Genomic DNA, 25,098 nt, shown 5'->3' on the forward strand with positions numbered 1-25,098 from the left:
TCTGAACATTCAATAAAATGATAGTTTTAGCAGCAAGGAAATCAAGTGAGCAGTGTCAGCGATGGGACAGGATGGGAGGGAGATTCTGGTGTACTGAGGAATGAACAGAAAGTGAGACAGCAGTTTGTTTTGCTGGTGAGGAGAGGGACAAAAGGTAGAAAGAATTGAGATTTCTTGGGCACGTGGGTGGCTCAGTGGGTTAAAGCGTCTGCCTTCAGCTCAGGTCATGATCTCAGAATCCTGGAATAGAGCCCCACATCGGGCTCTCTGCTCAGCGGGGAGCCTGCTTCCCCCTCACTCTCTGCCTGCCTCCCTGCTTACTTGTGATCTCTTTGTCAAATAAAATCTTAAAAAAAAAAAAAGAATTGAGACTTCTTTCTAGGAGTCATTTAGTTTTTTGTTTTAGGTGAGACATTTGAAGAAGTTTAGCCAAATGAAAAAGAATCCAAATTAAGAGAAAGATGAAAGACAAACAAAATTAACCAACAGAAGGAGATAATGAGATCCAAAGCACGGTTGGAGAATCAGTGTGAGAGAGAACGATGGACACATCATCCACTGAAAACAGAAGGAAAAGGAAGAACAAATGGTACAGAAGAGATAAACTGGTGAGTCAAATAATGGGAAATTAAGGGATCTCCTTTTGATGGCTTCTATTTTCTCATGAAGTGAGAAGACCATCTGTGGAGCATACTTTGCTCAAAGAAAGAAAAGAATGTTTAAAACGGACCCTATGGAGAATGACAGAATTGCTCTGCCATGCTGAAAGCTCTTAAAGAAAGAGAAACCATGAATTCACAGTACCAGTTATAATTAGTAATTATATAGGCCAGAGACACACTGATCCAAAATCTAGGTGCAAATGCATAGGATAGAAATTCAACAAGGCAAGGAAATTGAGAATTCTGGCAAGAGGTCTGAAGTGATGGGCGATGGATTCTTGCCTGCTTATAAAGGAAGCATTTGGTGGAGAGAGGTGTCAAGGAACCGCAGATGTCAAAAGCATCAATGAATAGGTTTAATAAAAGGATAAGAGCTCAGGAACAAGATGTTTGAATAGTAATGCTAAGGTCCAAAGTAGTTTCTTGGGAGAAAGTAATTGAGTTAAGTGAATCTACACTAGAGATGAGGAAAACTGTGAAGCCAGGGTCCTGGCTACTCTGTTCATATAAACACTGAATTCACCTAGAACGATCGCACAAACCTGCATGGAAAGGAAGTCTGTGAGTCAGAAGGCTATGTCTTCAATGAGCAAGCAGATGTGAGACTCAGCAACAGCAATTTTAACAGGAAGGTCTTATAGGCACTTGTAGTGCAAAGTAAGACGGAAACCACCTCTTATATTTTCTTACAACTGGGACCCGTAGAGACTAAAGGAAGGTACAAGTTCCACTAGAGAGGACTTTCCCAAGGAGGAAGATAGTGGTGTTACTTAAAGATAAAAGTAACATCCAGTAAAGAATTTGAAGATGCAAGTGATTATGTTTAACCCTAGAACAAGGGTAAGAAATGTCTGAAAACGAGGGGAAGAACAGGTGAGAGAACAAGCATGAGAAGAGATATGTATAATGACTTGTATCTTGGGCAGGAAAAGGCAATAATCATGTGACTACATTTGGTGGGATCACTTCATGGAAAGATGGCTAAGAGGACAGGTTTCAAGAGTTCTCTAAAAGAAAAGACACCATATCTCTGAGAGGTTAGCCAGTGCCTGCAATTAGAAAAGTCTATGTCTAGTGTGTCGTAAGAATCCTAACGCTTTGGAAAGAGCCAAATGAAGTTTGGATAATTTATATGGGTTTCAGGCTACATGCTAAGACTATCAGGCAAAAGCCCCATTTGCTAGGCTTAGTCTGTAAGAACTGAGAAAAGCTCACCATCTATCTTAGATAGTAGAAATCAATATTCATCTTTGATTAGAAATAACCCTGTTTGGAGCTACACTGTTTCAAAATACCTAGTAGGGTATGATAAAAAATAAAAATATCTCATTAACCACATAAGATATTCCTCTTTTAGACTTAACTCTTCATTTGTAAAATAAAAGGGTGTATTAGAACCATTATCATTAAGAACCAATCCTCACCCTACTCCAAAAAAGAAAGCAACAAACCTTACATATAGACTTCCAGTTGGGAATCAGACTAGCCATTTGATAAAACTTTACAAACACACACTAAATGCTATAGGCTCTGTGCTAGTCACTGGGCAGAGACATGAATATGACTACCATGTAACTATATGAGGTGATGAATGTTAACTAAACTTATTGTGGTAATTATTTTGCAATATACTTAAGTCCAGCCATTATGCTGTATATCTTAAATTTATATAGTGCTGTACATCAATTACATCTCAATAAAACAAGAAAGAAAATTATCTTTTTTTTATATTTTATTTATTTATTTGACAGAGAGAAAGTGATCACAAGTAGGCAGAGAGGCAGACAGAGAGAGAGGAGGAAGCAGGCTCCCTGCTGAGCAGAGCCCAACTCGGGCTCGATCCCAGGACTCTGGGATCATGACCGGAGCCGAAGGCAGAGGCTTTAACCCACTGAACCACCCAGGTGCCCCCAAAAAAGAAATTATCTTTAAAGCATTTATGCCCCGTTACCCTAAAAACTAGGTTTAATTCCCAAATTTCCAATAAGCCATGATATAAAAGTTAGAAAAAGTAATGACTACTACATGGTCACAACTGTAGGGGAGCTCATGGTCTGATAAATAATAAGTAAATAATCATAATACGCAATGATTCTAATCACTTACAACAGAGAGTACTGTAAGAGCAGAGAAGAGAAGAGCCACTGCCCAGAGTCAGGGAAAGGGATGAGGAGGAATTACAGACGACTTCACAGAGCAAATACATTTGATGTGGATCTTTTAAAAGAATTAAAACTATGACTAACAAGTGCTCAATCTCATTAGTAATCAAATACTGAAATGCACATAAAAAACAAAAGGAGATACTGGCTTTTTCTCACCTATGAGACTGGCAACTAAGGAAAAAGGCTGATAATATTTACCCAGCAAAAGTAAGGGAATGTGTGTATTCTCATCACAGTTGGGATTATTTTGGAATTTTAAATGTGTACATGCTTTAACAATCCCATTTCCAGAAATCTACAGAAATATTCACATATATGCACAAAATTAGTGATGTTCACCGCAATGTTTATAATAAAGCAACAAAAATGTCTATTAATACTGAAATAGTAAAATAATTATGGCAAATCCAGAAAATGCAATACTCCCAAAAAGAACTAAATGAGTCATAAATTCCGACTGGATGGCCTCCAAATAAATTAAAAAAGCAAATACAAAACAACAGCTATGATACAGATGCATTTTGGTTATTTAAAAAAAGCCCATACGTATTTCTACTTTTTATATGCAAGGAAAAAAGGAAAATGATACACCACCGTTATATGTATACACTGTTAATGCATACGAGGAAAGTGATACACTGATGTGTTGTAAAGTGGCTGTTTCAGAAGGCTGAGATCAAGGAGAAAGGGCTAAGAGAGTACTTATATTTTATATTCACTTCTGTAATTTTTAATCTTTTAAATAGGCATGTATTACTTTTTTAATTTTCAAAATGAAGTTTGTTGGAGTGCTCAATCATTCAGCATTTGCCTTCAGCCCAGGTCATGATCCCACAGTCCTGGGATCCAGCCCCGCATCAGGCTCTCTGCCCCGAGGGAAGCCTGCTTCTCCCGCTCCCACTCCTTCTGCTTGTGTTCCCTCTCTCACTGTGTCTTTCTCTGTCAAAAAATAAATAAAATCTTTAAAAGAAAAAAATGGAATTTGTTTTGTTTGGTTTTTCAAGTTGACAAAGCAGAGAACAAGAGGTAGCATTCCCGTTAGAGACAGAGACAGAATATAAATAAAAGAGGATGGTATATTTATTGTTATTGGTGGAAGGATGATTGCCTCTATCCCTGGTCCCGCTCACTCTCTTCCTTTTCACATCTCGGAAGATAAATCTACTTCCCCGATGCCCATTATCTGCGCCATATATCCCATCAAGGCTTTTTCCTGCTAGTGGTCTTGGCTGGCTCAATCAGGCAAGCGTCTGACTCTTGATCTCAGGGTTGTGAGACTGAGCCCCATGCTGGGTGTAGAGATGACTTAAAAAAAATTAAAAGAAGACTTTCCCCTGCTATTGTCCCCTGATCCTGGGGCCCTTCAAAAACCCCTTCCCTTTACTTCTAGTGGAGGAGAGAGAGGGATACGCACCTGAGCACAAGAGACCAACCACAAGATAGCAAACAATCTCTCTATTAGAAATATAGAAAAACTACTGAGATTTAAAAAAAAAAAAAAGAATAGAAGTAGATAAAATTCATTTCTTAATTCTTAAATGCCACAACAGGGAAAGTATATAATGTATGTATATATATATATATATATATATATATATATATAGTATATACATACATATACATATATATACAATGTATATATAATGTATCAACCCTAACAGTGGCTATCCCCATCCAAACTTCTCCCCATATTCATTTTAATTATGCCTGGATACTAATTCGTTGTTTCTGGTCTGTAAAAGTACAAATTCTTACTCCATGAGGTTGTTAAAGAGTTGACAATAGACTTAAGTTAGCCTATTCTGTTAGCCAGATCCTAAACCCCTAAACTGGGAAATTTGGAAATTATATGATCCAAGGAAATTAACTAGTTACTGATCACAGTAGCCATCAACACAGAATGATCACAACATATATTATTATGCTACTTTTAAATTTTTCTACATGATTAAATTATAATTGCCCTGGTATCCCTAAAGACCAGAATCTGTACCAGAGGTCATACAGCATAATACCTGCTATTTATCTTCTAAACCATTCTTCGAAAATTGTGCCTCCGCTCACTTTTGTTACTAAAAGTAGGCCCAAAGTTGCTAAATTTAAGCCACAGATAAAAACTGCTGGTAATACCTAAAGGCTCCTTTAAAGTTTACATAAAGGGTGATTAACATTTTTGCAAGTGAATAACGCAAAGGCTTAAAAATTATGTCATGACTTTTCCTAATATTCATATCAGGATTTCTGAAATTTAACATCACATAAGAACATCAGACTCTGTTTTCATAGTTCAGCATCATACCAACTCTAAAAGAATATACCTTAAAAAAATAAAGAAAAGAAAATACTATATCTTAGCTGGAAAAAATCGATACCTGGACTATAAACCCAAAAATGAATTAAAAACAAATATTCACCGAATGAAACTATCCTCAGTTGAATTAAAAAAATAAATATGCTAACTAATTTTCTATTCAGTAGTTTAGTACTTTAGAGAGCTTATTAGTTGCCAAATAACGTGCTACCATTTTTGGGAAAAACAAGTTAACACCAGGAGACGGATTCTGTATGCACAAATCCTTTTGAAGACACTTACAGACATATATAATTTAGACTATTTTACAGATAGTTCTTCAACTCTCTGTAAACAAGCTTAAGTTCTGTACAGTTTACAGAACACTAATACACAGGGTTAGCTTCCCAATGGATTTAATCTTCCCATCTCCTTGAGGTAGACAGATACAGGTCTTACAAATTATTAAAGTCAAGAAGATAATTAATAAAACATCTAACTAATCAATACCAGTCTTAGCTTTTCTGACACCAAATCCAGTGTTCTTGCCATTATACTGGTTCTCTTAAAAATACACTTAAAAATAATCAAGTCATGGGGTGCCTGGGTGGCTCAGTCGGTTAAGCATGCAATTCTTGGTTTCAGCTCAGGTCCTGATCTCCATCCAGGTCAAGAGAGTGATCTCCAACTCAGGAAACTGAGCCCCATGGTAAGGCTCTGCACTCAGAGAGGTATGCTTGGGAATCTCTCTCTCCCTCTGCCCCTCCTCCCAACTCGCGCGCGCGTGCGTGTGTGTGTGTGTGTGTGTGTGTGTTTAAAAAAATTCTTAAGGAAATTTACTTGTTTGTTCATATATTAATAATGGTTCAACAGAATCCATTTTATGAACTTATTTTAATGGAATTTTACTTATGGAAAATGATTTGAAGTAAGTATGCTACTTTCCAGATTCTTACACTTCCATTTCACAGATTTGTTGTAACTTGAACCAAACTGAACAATTCTGTTTACAAGAGGATAAAAACCAGCACAATAAAATATTATGCCAGAGACTTACATTCTCCATATTTTAAGAGATGAACTTCCATACATTAAAATCCCCTCTTACTAGCTCTCCCCGCAAAACTGAGTAATTAACTTGTATTCAGTGTTTTACTTTATGACTTCCCTCTGAAGTAAATTGCATAAGCCAATTTTTACTAGAGTTTCCTTTTATTAGTTCTAAATTTAGTTTTATTTGTATCATCCATTGGTCTGTTCTGGGAATGTCTTAAATATGGGAAACAAATCTGTCTTCAGCAATGCCTCCAAAATTTTTTAATTTTATAGCTTCCCCCTTTTCACAAAAATATATGATTTTACAATTTTTTTTTTTTTAAAGAAAATTGTCTCTCAGAACAACTAGCAAAATCCTTTAGGTGAGTTTTTGCATTCTTTTACATTGTAACATCTTGCTTTTATGACTAAATTCTTGTTTAGCCAGAATATAACAACATTAACAAAACAAAACATATTCATACTCTCATTTTAAATTGCAATCATGAATTATATAGTCTGCAGCTATAGTCAGAAATAATGCCTCAGAGCTGCATTAGCACGGACGTGACATAACAAATGAAGAAGTCGAAAGTTAACCTGCATTTTGTTAAGTATTTAGAAACAGTGGAAAATCCTGTGCAATGCTGAGGTATTACGGAATACAGTTTCTAATGACCAGATTATAAAATATTTCTAAACTGAAAAAACACTTCCAGTGAAATGTTAATAAATCAGATGTAACAACCTTCTAAAGATAACTGCAGAAATATATTAGTCAGTCAAAGAAGGACCACTCAGTTTTGGATGTTTCACATTTTACTTATCTATTCAGCAATAACTTGGGAAGAATGGATACACTTTAAATGATAAACTGTGGCCAATCTTTAGGGCTTTAAAGATACTGTGTGTCACTCTATAGTCTCATAAATATTAATTATGCCTTGGCCACAGTGTGTCCAATTTTATTAACTACAAGATAAAATCTACAAAAAGTGAGTTGCTAAAGATTTCAAATATGAAAAAAAAAGATAAAACTCACAACTGCTTTTCCTCTAATAGCGTAACTATTATCATAAGAATCAATAAATAAAAACGTTTTCAAATTTCTTAAATACTTACATACCCCCTTAACCACCAAAATTAAAATGGCCACACAAGAGGAAGTCTAATATATAATTATTTGAGAAAATGAAAAATAGGGACAACTTATCCACTATGTAAAATTGTCAGGTCTTCCTTTTTTTTTTTTTAAGATTTTATTTATTCATTTGACAGTAAGAGACACAGTGAGAGAGAGAACACAAGCAGGGGAAGTGGGAGAGGGAGAAGCAGGCTTCCCGCCAAGCAGGGAGCCTGACGCGGGGCTCCATCCCATGACCCTGGGATCATGACCTGAGCCAAAGGCAGACGCTTAACAACAGAGCCACCCAGGCGCCCCTGTCTGGTCGTCTCTAATTTCCAATTATGTGAAGAGACATAACTGCAAAGAATGTGCATTTGAAAAAATCTAAACAGTAACATATTAATAAGATGACTGTTACATAACCAATAACTTGAAGGCTGCTCTGAAAATAAAATTTCAAGATAGTTTAACATAAAGATTTTGAATATTCTACATTGTATTTTTTTGCTTGTTTTTTAAAGAGACCACAAAATAATTTTTGTGTGATTTTGTTATTTTTTGAACATAGGCACACTCATAGATATACATACACTGTGCTGCTTAAGCTGCTATGTTCTGAAGGACCATACATTTCTAGTGAAATTTTTCTTTCTGAATTAAATCAACTGTCCGTGATTAAACAGGCTGTCACTATTTTTCTGTCGCCATTTATTAAATGTGAAACATCAAAATTATATATTTTCCAGGTCAATAAGTGTCTATAGATGATATTTCTCATGAAAGGATAAGATGCAGTATTTCTATATCATAATTTTAAACTGTGCATACTTTATCACAATAAAAATTGTTTTTCACTTCTATTTGGACTATCTTGTCTGATTCTTCCTTCAGAAAAGCTCAACAAAGCAAATTAAATTTCCTTCTAAAATAAGAAAAAGAAAAACCTTGGTCTAATTCCTATGGAGCTCTAAAAAAAGACAGAAAATGTGACGACCCTTGGTATTTCAGATTTTAGAAAATCTGGCACTTCTCCATTCTCCAGCCTTTCCCACATATACAATTTTGTGTGCCAGGAGGATCGAGACTATTTGGTTTTGGTTTTGTCAGTCAGTACAAGCAGCAACACCTACAAATTTCTCAACCGTGGATCTGCAGATTAACCTGCGTCAGAATCACCTGAGATGCTTGATCAAAAGCAAATTACTGCCCCCACTACAGACATCTAAATCAGAGGATCTGATGTCATTTCTACCAAATACCCTGGGTGTGATTCTGGCTTCCAACAGATAATTCTGACTTTCTGACTTCATCCAAGCCTTGGTGAGTCACAAAAAATAAATAAAGAAAAATAAATATATAAATATTCTCCTTTCCTCAGATACATTTTCAATCCAATGCCCTCTCTGCCAATCTTTAAACTACAATATTGCACCTCTCAGCTCAGTAGCTCCCACAATTTCCTGCACTTGAGAACCATCTGTGGAACTTTTAAAACTCTGATTTCCGGGCCACATCACATACCTATTACATTGGTAGGAAACTAGGCATCAATATTTCTAAAGATATCTAGTTGAGTGTTTTATATATATATAAGATTTTTAAACCACTGTCTTAGCTATCGGATTTAGCAGATAAGGATTAGAAAATTTCTAACTTAAAATTACCTGTAAGGGAAATCTGGGTGGCTCAGTCAGTTAAGTCGCAAATCTTGATTTTGGCTCAGATCATGATCTCAAGAGTAGTGGGATTAAGACCCGAGTCAGGATCCCTGCTCAGCATAGAGTCTGTCTGAGTTTCTCTCCCTCTGCCCCAACTCTCATTCTCTCTCAAATAAATCAGTCTTATAAATAAATAAATAATATAATATAATAAAACTACCTGTAAGGGCCAGGACATAAACTATATTGTTATTAAGTTTTTAAATTTCCCAATTTATCTATGCATTTCCTTTTTATTTTAACCCAGCAGGAAAATTTTTGTCAATTCATTTATTAAAGCTTCCTTAAGATGGCCTTTTTTGAAAGAATATAAGACAAAAAAACTTTCATGTTTGTAATGCAACTAAGATCATGCCATGCATCTAAAGTTCAAAGAGAAGTTCATCCTTGTTTCATTTGCACATTAATTTCAGTGATATTTTGAGAAATAAAATCATTGAGAAGCCAATACAAAAATTCAAAGTTCGTGCTTTAGATATTTAAAAGCAACTCCAAATATTCTGTTTATTCCAGAGAAATTCTGCTGAATTTGGAATAGCTACTATATGGTTAAATTTTACAATATGGTTTAAATTAATGCACAATTTCCCCAATTCTGACTTGATATCTAACCTCTCTGAAAGAAAGTATTAATTTTGATATATTTTTCTCTAGCCTTTACTAATTCCAAAAGATGCTGTTTGTATGACCGTTAGTGGCCCTTAGAGAAATCTAGTGATTCATACAGAAAAAATGTTTAATCTTCATTCTTTCAACACAGGCACACTGGTCAAACACAACACATCATTTGTAACCATCCAACTTCAACTTGAACTTTATTCACTATGTAATACAATAAAATATGGCCATATGTATTTAAATATATAAAAATCTCAAGTACCACAAACTATAACTCTGTAAGTTATCCCAAAAAGGTGAAACATTTTTCAAAATCATACCGATGTTTACACATTTAATACTTGAAATATTTTTGCAAGGGTTTCAATATACAACAACACATTTCACTAGATCACGCAGACCTCAAACTTCATGGCAGTTGGGCTATTACACTTTCCTTTTATTTTTTTTTTGTTGTTGTTGTTGTTAAAAAGAAGAGTGGGGAGGGGCAGAAAGAGAGGGAGAGAGAGACCTGTAAGCAGCATGGAACCCACACAGAGCTCAATCTCACAACACTGAGATCATGACCTGAGCCAAAATCAAGAGTCAGATGCATAACCAACTGAGCCACTGAGGAACCTCCAGCGCACTTTCCTTTTAGAAGAATAAATATCAATACAAGCAATTTTTTAAAAATTCATCCTTTATAAATTAAAGCATCTTAAGTACTGAAAGAATTATTTCCTCAAATTTTCCTTTCTGCTCAAAAATGTCCCATTTGTGGTTATCTCATAAAAACTCAAAAAATGCAACATAAACTAAAACTAAACAGAAAACTTCAATTTCAGGGGCACCTGAGTGGCTCAGTGGGTTAAAGCCTCTGCCTTCGGCTCAGGTCATGATCCAGGGTCCTGGGATTGAGCCCCACATCAGGCTCTCTGCTCAACAGGGAGCCTGCTTCCCTTCCTCTCTCTCTGCCTGCCTCTCTGTCAAATAAATTAATTAATTAATTAATAGATCTAAAAACAAAAAACAGAAAACTTCAATTTCAATAAGCATACTTTTTAGTATAACTTCTAAAAGGAATCATACTGAAACACAAGGTAAAACAATAGGGTAATATCCTGATACAGAATGGACATATATGGCAGCTACTTTTACATCTGAAAGAACATGGTCTTGATTAATTTTCAAAATTCTGCTCATAATTTAATCCCACAAATCAATATCCATGCCACCTATGAACAAAAAGTAACATCTGTATCCGTATGTTAAATTCAGATGTGTACTCAAAGCATAAGCTAAAAGCTAAGTGTAACATACTGTTTAAAATACCAGTAGTTACCAATCACACGAACAAAACCATAAAATTAACAGTAAGAATGTCTTTTTAATTCTTATGTAGAATAGAAAAGTTTTATAAAGATAAATGTTGATTCAAGATGAGAGAACTCAGTTTATAAGCTTACTCAAGATATTCAAATTGATAATAATAAAGAAAAAGGAAAGAGCAGCACAAAACAGAATGGAGAAACAATTAAAGACCATAATTTAAGTCAGAAGTACTTCAATTTGATCTGTAGCTTAGAAATAACTAGCAGAGACTGCACTGCCATTATCAGGGCCTACAAGGCTCAGCAAGGTGCATTCATTACTTGAAAGCAAAAGGTACCACAAAAGGTTTTAAAAAAAATAATGCTTAGTAGTAATTAGGCCTTTCAGGTGGAGACACTAGTCAGTAGGATAATTTCACCTATAAAGGGCTCTGATGTATATGTATCTGTATTCTATTTTTAAACATTGGAACTGGCTTGTGGTATACACAATCAAACTCCTTTTATTAGATCATACTCATGGTACCTTAATAAAAATTTTAAAAACAAAATTAATAAGCCCATGAAGCAGTACTCAGTATCATTTATCACAAGTAAAAAGTACTACTACCATGGTTATCATCACAAAGATAACAATGTCAAATGTTCTTTGAACATGTGGAAAACTGGAACCCTCATATATTGCTGGTAGGAATATAAAATGATACATACACTTTGAAACACTCTGTCAGTTTCTTAGAAGTTAAGCATAAGAGGGGGGAAAAAAGTTAAGCAGAAGCATATAATATGACCCAGGAATCCAACACCTTAAAATCTATCTAAGAGAAGTAAAAACACATATCCGTACATATGGTGAATTCACAAACAAAATATGCTATATCTGTATAATGGAGTATTAGTCAGCAATTAAAAAAAAAAAAGGACAAAATACTGACATATGCTTCAACACAGGTGAACCTCAAAAATGTTATGGTAAGTGGAGGAAGTCAGAACAAATGACTGAATATTGTATGATTCCATGTGAATGGAATTTCCAAAGAAGAAAAACTTACAGACACAGAAAACATATCAGTGGTTGGCTTCCCTGGGAGTAAGGACTGAAGGCAAACATGCTCAAGGAAATTTTGGGGGGTTAATGAAAATGGGCTGTGATGATGTTGATGGCACAACTCTATAAATTTACTAAAAATCAGTATACTGTATACTTACAAATAGGTAAATCCTACGGAATGGAAATTACAGAATAAAATGAAAAGAATAAAGAGAACTAATAAATCTAGTAAACAATGATACCAACGTTCAGCACCTGCTGACCACTCCAAACTGCCAGACTTCTTTTTTGGAGCTTATTCTAAGAACAAGTAAGAGACTGTGACCCTGTCTTCTCAACTGCTCTACATCTGCAGCCTGTATTTATCATTCAATCAACAATCGTCAAGGACCTACTACAGGCAAGATACTATGTATTGCTCTCCTTTGCTAACTGACAGTCACCATTACATACAGAAGAAAAACCATACTCTGAATTCTCTTCTTGGTGTAGCTGTCTTAAATACAATGCAAAGGGAACAAGAAAAATTAAGTACTTGGGTTTATTAGAGAAAGAATAGATTATTATAAACCATAAACATTTTAAAGCTAAATGAAAATCCTAGTAATCAGAATGCTTGATAATATCTGAAAATTTTTCAAAAGTCATTCATAGTGACTTATAATAACACTTTGATCCCTGATCAAAATTTCTCATGCCCTTTGGCTTTCTTTTAATTTTATCAATACTGCCTTACTATTAATAACAGCCAATACACCATTTTAAAGAATTTCACCCTGTGAACAGACCCACCAGAATTTCATCTGCCCTTACTTATGAAGCACTGTTTCAACACAGGCATCACCTAGGTGTATAAGAAGGAACTGGATATATTTAACCAGAAGAAAAGTTAGGGGGCAGGAGAAGAGATGAAACTCAATAAATCATAAAGGCTATGCAGCCCAAACAAAGTATCTTTACTTCACCTAAAGCACTAAATAAAATTAGCTTAAACTCTTCCCAAAACAAATCTGTTTCGCCACAATCCAGAAAATGTCCAAATCATTATTCACTTTTCCTACTTGACCTTCAGTTAATTCTATCACTCAAACCTATCCTCTTTGCACATACAGATGTTTACTTAACTTCCTTCCTATAAATAAGTGACAGGAACATGTATCAAAATGTTTATTTGGGGAATACTTAGTATCTCTTTAAGCATTATATATTTCTACAGGTTATCACTCCTGTTACTCAAAAAATAATTATTTGTTAGTTCATTCAACAAATATTTACAGGACACAACAAAAGAAGACCGAAAAAAGATACATGTCCTAAAAGAGCTTATATTCTGTTCATTAATAAACTCAAAAACCAAGAAGTCCTTAAGAAGACAACACTTAGTGTATTAAGCATTCCTCATCATACTCATGCCAGTCATGAAGATACCACCAACCCTGTTCTACTCTTGTTTCCACCTAAAAAGTATCACTGGAGGAGGTTCTGCTATTCATTTCCACGGCATATAGATCCCTAATAACATAGTATTGGAAATTAGTTCCAAGTCCATAACCTCTTAAAAATAAAGTTTGGGGCGCCTGGGTGTTTTAGTTGGTTGACTCTTCATTTCAGCTCAGGTCACAATCTAAGGGTAGTGAGCATGTTGGGCTTCGGGCTTAGCAGAGTCTGGTTCTCTCCCTCTCCATCTGTCCCTCCCCACATGTTATCTCCGTGTCTCTCTCTCAAATAAAAAAATTAACCTTTAAAAAAGAGGAAAAAAAGAAAATTTCTATCAGTGTTTTATAACTTAAAGTCTAAACTCCTAGAGGATAAGGGAAATCAGATGTTGAATAATGAGTAATCAATTAACTATAACAAAAAAATTTATAAAGCACTTTAGATATCTGAACGAACAATTCATACCTTACCAAAATGAAGCAACAAGCCATAAAATCATTCTTGGAATTATAGAAACATTCCCCAAAGTATTATCAAAGATGACCAAAAGTGAATCTCGAAATTGCCTTTTTGTCATACACACAAACATACACAGAGAAGGGGGGGAGAGTAAGAGAATGAAAGAGAGGGAGAGTAAGAAAGAGAATGAGAGCGAGAGCATAAGCATGCAAGAGAGCTAGCAAGATATGCTAACGACTGTGATCCAAATCCTTTCCAAAAGGATGAGTGAAGGTCATCTGGGACTGCAGTTGCAGAATTTACACACATATCTCCATAATTCAATCGTATTTTAAAGAAAAAAAAAAGTATAGATGAGAGGAAAGAATAACTACAATCAAGGATAAAAAAGAGACAGTTTTAGTAGAGATCCCAACCACCATGATTTCACATTAATTTAAGTATTAAGCTCTATGTAATAGAGTAACCTCCTGCCAATAGAAAATGTTATTGCTTTTTTTTTCCCTCAAAAGCCATAAGTTGCCCTGCGTCACCAACATTCTCTTCACAATAACCCTGATCACTAACAGTTATATATATATTTGAATGTTAGCACAGAATAGGATTTTATTTTTAAGTAGGCTACACACCCAGCGTGGAGCCCCCCCACTCAGGGCTCCGACTCACGACCCTGAGATCAAGACCTGAGCCGAGATCTACAGTCAGATACTTCTAGACTGAGCCACCCAGGCACCCTCAGAAGGGTTGTATAGTTGTAGAATAGTATTTCCATAAAAAAAACTCAAGATGCCCAAATGAAGACCAAATCTATAATCATCACCCTCTTTCCTCCCACAAGCACCATTCTCCAAAGAGGAAGCTGTAAGACAATACAGAGATACAAACAAAGTCTTCCAATTATTATTTTGGTTACTCTAATATTTATGACAAACTTGCTGATAAAATCTTCAATATCCCTACTTCAGAGTTTCCATCAAAATTCCAAACGGAATAAAAGTAACCTTAAAGATAACATTAAAAATAAAATCATTAGAGTACTAAAAGAAAATTCAGGTATATGATATTATAATTTTGGTGATGGAAAATGTCCTAAGGAGGTGCCTGGGTGGCTCAGTGGGTTAAAGCCTCTGCCTTCAGCTCAGGTCATGATCCCAGGGTCCTGGGATCAAGCCTCACATCAGGCTCTCTGCTCAGCAGGGAGCCTGCTTCCTCCTCTCTCTGCCTGCCTCTCTGCCTACTTGTGATCTCTAATAAATAAATAAAATCTTTTAAAAAAGAGAATGTCCTAAGCATGACATCTAAGCTAGAAATCACTCTACAGTGAGAAGCCTGATAAATTTCACTGTATTATACAAAAGCTTCTGTTAAAGAAAATGACAAAGCACACATACAATGTCGTTCTACTTTTTATCTATTTTAATTTTTCAGACATTGATACCAAAATGTTAATTTAACTCTATGTGGGGAAATTATATATGTAACTTGCATTTATACCTTTAATTCATAAGTTTTCTATAATAAGAACATATTATTTTTATAATTACAATAATTTACAGCTTTCTTCCCTTCAAAAAAACAAACTCTAGGGTTTTCAACCACAGTTGCCTGCCCATTTCCTTCAAGTAAAAAGAAAAAAGTATAAAATAAATCAATACATTTTGAATAGAGCTTCGTTAAACAGAACCATAACTAACAATTAAATGTAGTTACTAGGTGGTAGATAGACAAATAAAATATCCACCTATTAGAAAATTCTTTTTTTTTTAAATTAATTTATTTATTTTTATTTGCTTATTTACAGCATAACAGTGTTCATTGTTTTGGCATCACACCCAGTGCTCCATGCAGTACGTGCCCTCCCTATTACCCACCACCTGGTTCCTCAACCTCCCACCCCACCCCACCCCCTCCCGCCGCCCCTTCATAACCCTCTGGTTGTTTTTCAGAGACCATAGAAAATTCTTTTTTTTTTTTAAGATTTTATTTATTTGTCAGAGAGACAGGCACAGCGAGAGAAGGAACACAGCAGGGGGAGTGAGAGAGGGAGAAACAGGCTTCCTGCGGAGCCAGCAGCCTGATGTGGGGCTCGATCCCAGGACGCTGGGACCATGACCTGAGCTGAAGGCAGACGCTTAATGAGTGAGCCACCCAGGCACCCCCAGAAAATTCATTTTTAATAAAGGCACCAAAGCAATTCAATCAGGAAAGAAAAATGTTTAAAAACTGGTGCTGGTGACTATAGTTAACAATACTGTATTATGTACTTGAAAGTTGCTAAAAGAGTAAATCTTAAATATTCTCACACTAAAAACAATAGCAACAAACCACATGGTAATTATGTGAGGTGAAGGATGTGTTAACTAATGGTTACTGTGGTAAGCAACTGGCAATATATACATGTATCAACTGTACACCTAAAATTTTATAATGTTATGTGTCAGTTATGCATAAAGCTGGGAAAAAATGGCGGATAGTGTGGACAAACGGATATGGGAAATATGGGGGGGGGGGGATATGACCTCTAACTCACACTATACATTAAAACTGATTTCACATCTATCGTAGACCCAAACATAAGTTAAACTATAAAACATCTAGAAGAAAGCAAATGAGACTCTTTGTAACATGGGGAAAGGCAAGTGTCTTAGGCAGAAAAAGCAACAACCTTAAAAAATTTTTGATTAAAAAAAAATATATTTTGACAAAGAACTGTATATAGAATAAAGATCTTATGTAAGTCAGTAATAAAAATAAAGGAAAAAAAGAACCCAAAATTTTTTAAATGGGCAAAAATGTGAACAAATGTTTCACAAAGGAAGATACACAAATGGCCAGTAAGTGCCGGAAAAAGTTATTACCATTATTTAACAAAGAAATGCAAATTAAATTTACAATGAGCTACCCACTACCCACGCACAGAGTGGCTAAAATTTAAAAGACTGTGTTGGGGAGGAAATGGAACTCTCATTCACTGCTGTAGGAGTGTAAAATTACATGACCACTTTGAGGAAAAGATCTGGCAGCCTCTCTCTCTCTCTCTCTCTCCCTCCCTCCCTCCCTCTCTTAAGATTTTATTTTTAAGTAATCTTTACACCCAACATGGGGCCTGAACTCACAACCCCAAGATCAAGAGTCATATGCTCCACCAACTGAGCCAGCCAGGTGCACCAATCCGGCAGTTTCTTAAAAATTAAGCATACTTCTACCTTACGACCTAGCAATTCCACTACTGAGTATTCACCCAAAAGAAATGATAACATGTCCTCACGAAGACTTAATACAAGATTGTTCTTAGCAAGCTTTAGTAAAAGCCAAAGTATATAATATATAATAACCAAAAACTCAAAATAGCCCAGGTATCCATTAACAAGAGATGGCTAACAGACTATGGTTCCACATATATCGGAATACTGCTCAGTCAAAAGAAAGCAACAAGCTGTTGATACACACAAAAACATGGATGAATCTCAAAAACTGTGATGAGCTAAGTAAGTCAGATGCAAACGAGTATACAGTATACAGAATTCTATTAATAAGACATTCTAGAAGAGGCTAAAGTAGTCTTTAGTACCAAAAAAATTAGAAGAGTGATACAATAGAAGAGAATGGGGTATGGAATTAGCTGAGAAGACATGTAAGGAAGACTTCTGGGCTGGTAATAATGTTCTGTATCTTGATAAGGATTTATATTACACTGTGTATAATTTGTCAAAACTCATCAGTAGTACACTTAAGATTTGTGCATTTCATTATATGTATATTTAATTTTTAAAAAGCCTAAACAAAAAAAATAAAAGAAAATAAAAAGCCTAAACAAATACTGAACTCTACTTAAAAAAATGCATGCTGAAGTGTTTAAAGGAGAAGCACAGGGCACCTGGGTGGCTCAGCTGGTTAAGCAACTGCCTTCAGTCAGGTCATGATCCAGAAGTCAAGGGATGGAGTCCGACATCAGGCTCCCTGCTCAGCAGAGTATCTGCTTTTCCCTCTGACCTCTCCCCTCTCATGCGTGCTCTCTCTCAAATAAAATAAGTATTTTTAAAAAATTAATGAGAAGCATACCCATAGCTACAACTTAAATGAATCAAAAACAAAAGATATAGTAATAGATGGATAAAGGGAGGGACAGATATAATAAAGCAAATACAGCAAACTATTAATTAGATGGTGAGTATACAGATGTTCAGCATCAATTCTTTCAACCTTACTATGTACTTTCATATTTTCCATAATAAAATGTTGGGGAAAGGAGCACCTGGGTGGCTCAGTGGGTTAAGCATCCGATTCTTGGTTTCAGCTCAGGTCATGATGTCAAGAGGGAGGCCTATGCTCAGTGAGAAGTCTGCTTGAATTCTTTCTCTCTCTCCCTCTGCCCATCCCCCCTGCACTTGTTCACTCACTTGCTGGGTCTCCCTCTCTCTCTCTCACTCTCTCTCAAATAAATAAATCTCAAAAAAAAAAAAAAATGTGGGGGAAAATTTGAACTCTACCCATTACCTTGTTAAGTTGAACATAGCGTATCTTAAAACACAATTCCACTCCTAAATATATACCCTAGCCTATAGATACTTCACATGGGCTCCAGTAATGTTCACAGCAATTCTGTCCACAATAGCAGAGAAGAAAAACTATCTAAATATACATTAAATAGATTAGAACAATATACTGCAGTTTATGGTAGCAGTGAAAATGAAACCACAATGTGGGTGTATCTTAGAAATTTAACTGAAAAAAGCAAGTCTAAAAAGAATGTAGTATGCAATATAAATTTTAACCTTTTTTAAAGTTAAAAAAGTAAGTTGAACTAAACATTACTGTTTAGAGATACATACAAATGTGGTACTCTATCTATAAAATAAAGCAAGGGAATAATAAAAAAAAATTTGGGTGGGGGAGGGGCCTGGGAGGCTCAGTTCAGTGTCTGAATCTTGATTTCGGCTTAGATCATAATATCAGGATCATGAGATCAAGGCCCACATTGGGCTCTGTGCTCAGCAAGGAGTCTGCTTGAGATTCTCTCCCTCTCCCTTGCTCATGCACACTCACTCTCTCTCAAATAAATAAACAAATCTTTTTTAAAAATTTCAGGGTAACATGAGAGAATGCATGAAGACTGATCAAAACAGCAGCAACACATGGTAACTTTAACAGGCTAGTGTTCTGTTCATTAAATTGGGCAGTGATTTCATGAATGTTTTTTATGTTTCATAATTCATATTTGCATGCTACATTCTCTTAATATTTAGAATATTTCAGAATCCAAAATGGGAAAAGAGGACTATTGGATCATGACTCAAACAAAACAATTTAGGTTTCAAGATTATTCACTATTTTTTTATAACAACAGTGTTTGAGATGTATAGAAGTCTACACTGGCCTTACGTTGGGGCAAGATGTTTCTGAATGCAGAATTTTCTGGATTTTGGGGCACCTGGGTGGCTCAATTGGTTAAGCGAATGCCTTCAGCTCAGGTCATGATCCTGTGGAGTCCCAGGATTGAGTCCTAGTATCATCAGGCTCCTTGCTCAGCAGGGGGTCTGCTTCTCCCTCTGACCTTTCCGCTCTCTCTCTCATATTCTAATAAATAAAATCTTTAAAAAAAAAAAAGAATTTCTTGGATTTTAGAATGGTAATAAAGTACATATACCATACTCAGTACATTCCTGAAAGTCCTCCTTCAAGTCTGCTGTAGCACCCTGAAATCAAACACATTAATATTTCTCCAAGGAAAGCTATTGCAATTATACCAAGAGGGACACAGCGATTATAAATACTCTAACATCAGATCAGGTCAGATGTTACGACCAAGTAAGTTTTACCAAAACTTGGTTTTCAGGATTCTTTATATAGCAAAATTGTGGGTGAGGTAATGTGGACCTGTACTTTCAAAGAGGTTCGACTTCACCTAAACAGCAAATTCCATATATCACTTTTTTAAACCTCTCTAGCTAATTCATTGTCTTCAATGATCATCAAAACACAAGTTTTTTTGGTAAGATTTTTATTTATTTATTTGACAGACGGAGATCACAAGTAGGCAGAGAGGCAGGCAGAGAGAGAGATGGGGAAGCAGACTCCCTGGCAGGCAGACTCCCTGGCAGGCAGCCCCGATGTGGGGCTCGATCCCAGGACTTGGGGATCACGACCTGAGCTGAAGGCAGAGGCTTTAACCCACTGAGCCACCCAGGTGCCCCAAAACGCAAGTTTTAAAGTAAAGTAATCCCATTTATACTATAAAAGCCCAACTTTTAAAAATTTTATTTTAATTAGGCAGATAACCAGTACCAAGCTGAAATCTAAGCACTGTGATAAGAAGTATTTTCTTACAGGGGCGCCTGGGTGGCTCAGTGGGTTAAAGCCTCTGCCTTCGGCTCAGGTCATGATCCCAGGGTCCTGGGATCGAGCCCCACATCGGGCTCTCTGCTCTGCGGGGAGCCTGCTTCCTCTTCTCTCTCTGCCTGCCTCTCTGCCTAGTTGTGATTTCTCTCTGTCAAATAAATAAAATATTTAAAAAAAAAAAAAAAAAAAAAAAAAAAGAAGTATTTTCTTACAGTTTACTGGCATAGTGAAATCAATCAAATAAAGCATTTTGTATACCAAGTCACTGAAATTCATAAATAAAATTTTAATCAACTTTCCCCATCAACACTAGTCTTTTCTTTTTTTTAAGTTTTCATTTATTTATTTGACAGAGAGAGACACAGCGAGGGAGGGAACACAAGCAGGGGGAGTAGGAGAGGGAGAAGCAGGGGCTCAATCCCAGGACCCTAGGATCATGATCTGAGCCAAAGGCACACACTTAACGACTGAGCCATCCAGGAGCCCAACACCAGTCTTAAGTAACAGTTTATTCAAGCCTGAATCCCCGGTTATTATAACCATTTACTCTTTCAGGAAAACACATCAAAACCCAAAGGCACATATCTTTAGAAAGATCTTCGGGGCACCTGGCTGATTCAGTCAGTAAAGCATGCAACTCTTGATCTCAAGGTTGTAGGTTCAAGCCCCATATTGGGTGTAGAGATCACTTAAAAAATAAAATCTTTAAAAAAAAATAGAAAGAAAGACATCTCTCTTCATAATATTAAAGCACAATTCTTTTTACCATATTATTTGGGAAAGCAGTATAAGAAGTTGAGTCTTGAGAACAAAATATGGGTGTTTACCAAAAAGTTTCAAACACTGCAAAAGCATACCATTGAAGTCTCTCCCCTCAGAAAAAGTGTTACAGAAACAAACCTCTCCCAAAACCCTATTTATGGGGAGCCTGGGTGGCAGAGTCAGTTAAGCGTCCCACCCTTGGTTTTGGCTCAGGTTGTAATCTCGGGGTCATGAGATCGAGCCTGGTCAGACCCTATACTCCATGGAGTTTGCCTGGGATTCTTTCCTCTCCCTCTGCCCCTCTCCCGGACTTCCCCCCCCCACCCCCCCACCCCCCCACCCGCACCTCCCACTGGCCCAGCCCATACTGTCTCTCTCTCCAATAATAAATCCTTAAAAAACAAAACCTCCTATTTTTAAATAATACCAAGCAGCCCATAATCTGTAACCACAAAAGGGATATACTCTCTTCAGATTAATTTAAGGACCTATGTAAAGCAAGGAGCATCTGCAGAGAAAAACGACAATTTAGGGCTTTAACACTGACACAGTCTTAGAACCCAGCTTTACCTATGCTTCATGACTGCTAGCACTTTTCTGATGGCAAATACAAATTATAATGCTACACACTCAAAATTATATAGCAAGAAATGGTTGCCAATAAAACCATTTTCCTTTTCAAAGGAAACTTAGAGCAACTGACCATGCTAACTGCCCAGAGAAATGAGCTAAAGGAAATAGCACTACTATGTTCCAAGCACTGAGCTAAGCACTTTGCATGTAATCTCACCTAACATTTTTTCCTACAAAGAGTGTTTTACCTTCTAAGAATAATTCTACAGTAATTTCTGGTATATTTCATCTTCATGCTTTTGTCATCTTGGTATAGAGTTTTAAATGGTACTTTCTGAGCTCCTAAATGAAGTAACTAAGACTCATAGCTGTGTTTTTATTTGACTATATTACTTAAGTTTTCTCGGGTAAGAAAAAATACTTATTTTCTAGAGTAAAACCAGAAGAAATGCTATATACAGTAAAACGATGATCAACTGTGATGCACAGGCTAAATCACAGGGTATCAAATCTTTAAAGTGATCCCAGTCATTATTTCATTAGTATTTCAGGAAATGTGTTTTTATAACAGTCTTATAAAGATTAATTCACAGGGTTTGCTTGGAAAGACAAAAATTTCTGGAAATATAGTGGTGATGGTTGCACAACGACATGAATGTAATTAATGCCACTGAAGTGTACACTTAAAAAATGGTTAAAATGGTAAATTTTACGTAAATGTTAGCACAAAAAAGCCAAACTCATTCTACCATTTTGTCCAATACACATAATTTAAAGCTAACTTACTATAACACAGCTTTAAAAAAATTTTCAGCTCATCCATTTGCAATAGAAGCACTGCAACCTTGTTCCAAAGAAAAGAGTAAGGGACAACTTTTGGCCAGGTAAGATTTACTTCAACTCGGAACCATAATATTTAATCAGCTAAAGACAGCAATAGCAGAGTCTGTCCACTCAGCAACATCTAATGTCAATTCTCATACCAACAATACGTCACCTTAACAAAAGTGTAAAGTGTCTTGGCTGTTTTGAGCACTCAATAAATGGATGGACCAAATTGTTTACTAAACGTGTAATGTTTCACTTTTTCAAACAGCCTTCATTTTAATAATTTAGAAAATACTTTAACAAAACAGAATGGATGAACATATTACAGGAATAATTAGCTTAGGATATTCCGATATCCTGCACAGAATAACCCGAATAATTGTAATTAACATCAGTAAAGACCCAAGAGATGAAAGTGCAGTAAAAAAGTGCCGCAAAAAAATCCTATCTGGGATTGAATCTGAACCTGATGAATACTTGCGGTACTATTTTTAACTGAACTTTCTGGCCTTGGGTCAAAGTTTTGCTAGCAAAATACCAAAGTGAAAATCTTGGGAGTGAAGCCCGGAGTCGCTGCTTTGGCCTAGGAGAAGTTATGCCTCCGTGCAACCCGTCCTACACCCAGATGAAGACTGCTAAAGAGGGAGCAGGGTGTCACCATGCCATGAGAACACACAAACAACACACGAATGCGAAAAGCGGTGAAAGACAACGTCAAAGACCTCCGACAGAACACAGTAAGTACATCACTACGTTCTGCTCATTGTACAGAGACACACACTCTTCGGTCAGTTCCTGCACTTTGGCCAAACACCACTGAGTCACTCTGCAAACGATTCCAGAAACCTCAAAGGATAACCAATGACTTCTGAAGAAAAGTCAGTTAATCGCTGGAAAGGGAGGAGACCCAGTTTTTCTCAGCTTACAGTCACTAGCTTTCTCCCAGCCGCGAGGAGGACTGAACAGGAGTCCTGGTAGAGAATACCTAAAGGGCCCAAGAATCACCCACACAAATTCTAGCCCTCCCGAGTTAATTTAATATCCAGAGCATCTTTTCCACTTCCTTCTCCTCCCCGGGGTAACCGTCCGCACCCCCTTTTCCCATAAATACATCTCTACTGCGCACTAAACTGTGAAATACAATCGTCCATCCTAACAAAAATAAGAAATGAGAAGGCATTCTCTGGTGCGTTTCTAATTCGTGAAACATACTCCTTTCTTATGCAAGAGCCAACTAGCTGCCTTCACGAAGTTATTAATTTGTATTCCACAGCCTGCCTTAAGAAACAGACGCAATGAAAAGAAGAGATTTGTTCTACTCGACAATTCAGACCGATTCTTGGGCTCTGGCTCTTTGTCATCTACCCCAGGTGGGTACTCCCAACAGGGAGAGCATCGGGTTTCCCTGCTCCGACCCACGTCCCCACGCAGCGTGCCGTTCTTCCCAACTGCCTAGTCCGGTGAATCTAAGACAGCAAATCCTGCTCCCTACCTCCCCAAAGCGAGGGGAGAGGCAGGAAGGAGAAGAGGGGTGTTTCCTCCCAGGGCCCCGAGACGGAGGCAGCCGGGATGACACCCGCTCCAGGCGGGCGCAGGGGAAGGACCAAACGCGGGTCTCTACCGCTGGAGCTTGGTCGCAGAAGTCTCCGGCCTCCCACCCGGGCCCGGCTGCCGGAAGCGGGACGGGGAGGGGCGAGACCTCCTCCCACGGGTGGGTGGGCACAGAGGGATCTGAGGCAGGCGCTACGAGAGCGGGGAGGGCGCCCGGGCCCCGGCCACCTACCAGCAAGCTCTCCACGTTGATGGGCGAGCGAGGGTCTCGGATCAGCGCCTCCAGCTTCCTCTGGCGGCTCGCGCCCGCCCCGTCCCCCCGGCACGGCCTCGGGGGCGCCGGGCATTTTCCCCGTCGCCGGGGGCCGGCTCATGCCGCCGCCGCCCGGCCCCGCACTCCCGCTCCCCGCGCTCCGGCCCGGGCGCCTCCGGGCCTAGCGCCGCCCCCGAACCGCCGGCTCCGGGCGGGGCTCCGCCACGGCCCACCGCCCGCCTCGAGCTCCGGCTTCGGCTCTCAGCGCCGGTCCGGGGCCTGGGGTGGTCCAGGGGGGGCCGCCCGGCCCGGCCGGGAGCCGCGAAGAGCAGACGGCGTCCCCGCCCCTCAGTCAGATTCGCGCCGCCCGGTCCGCTCGTCCGCCGCGAGCTCCCTCAGGACTTCGAGGGCGGGAGCGGGGAAGCGGCGCGGCCACCGCCGTGGTGGACCGCCCCGCCCTCTGGCGCTCCGAGAGGCTGAAGCCCGGGCTCCGGCAACTACGGCCACCGCCAGCCCGCCCCCATGCTCGCCGGGGCAGCCTCGGTCCCACAAGCCCGCTCCCCTCACACACTCCCGCACGGCTCCCGTCTCCGGCCGCGCGCAGCCGCTACCCACAAGCCCCTCGGGCCGCGGCCGCCGGCGCGCGCCCCCGCTCGCCCCGCCCCGCCCCGCCGCCCCCGCCCGCCGGCCTCCGCCTCCTGTCGCCTCTTCTCCATTTTTTTCCCTTTTCCTCCCGCGCGTCCCGCTTCGCGTTTCTACTCTTGGATCCTCCTTCCTTCCCCGCTTCCTCCTCCCCCTCTTTGAGTTCCCCGAGGGTAAACGGCCGGGCGCGCGGTGACCGCCTCGCTCGATCCGCCTCGCTCCAGCGGGGGGAGGGGAGAGCGCGCCCGGGGCTGGGGTCTTTCCGCGGCCCGGCTC

The 25,098-nt window shown here is 38.4% G+C and overlaps 1 protein-coding gene across 1 annotated transcript in view; it reads right to left on the reverse strand.

Annotated features, from left to right (window-relative positions):
* Window positions 1–24,767, reverse strand: part of ROCK2 (Rho associated coiled-coil containing protein kinase 2) — a 134,588-nt gene extending 109,821 nt beyond the window's left edge. Inside the window, 2 exon segments of the mRNA XM_045979718.1 lie at window positions 24,160–24,246; window positions 24,248–24,767. Of these exon segments, the coding sequence (XP_045835674.1) occupies window positions 24,160–24,246; window positions 24,248–24,301 (141 nt within the window). The 5' untranslated portion in view covers window positions 24,302–24,767.
* Between the last annotated feature and the right edge of the window lie 331 nt (window positions 24,768–25,098).

Source organism: Meles meles, chromosome 15 (genome assembly GCF_922984935.1).
Source record: "Meles meles chromosome 15, mMelMel3.1 paternal haplotype, whole genome shotgun sequence".
Classification (NCBI taxonomy): domain Eukaryota; kingdom Metazoa; phylum Chordata; class Mammalia; order Carnivora; family Mustelidae; genus Meles; species Meles meles.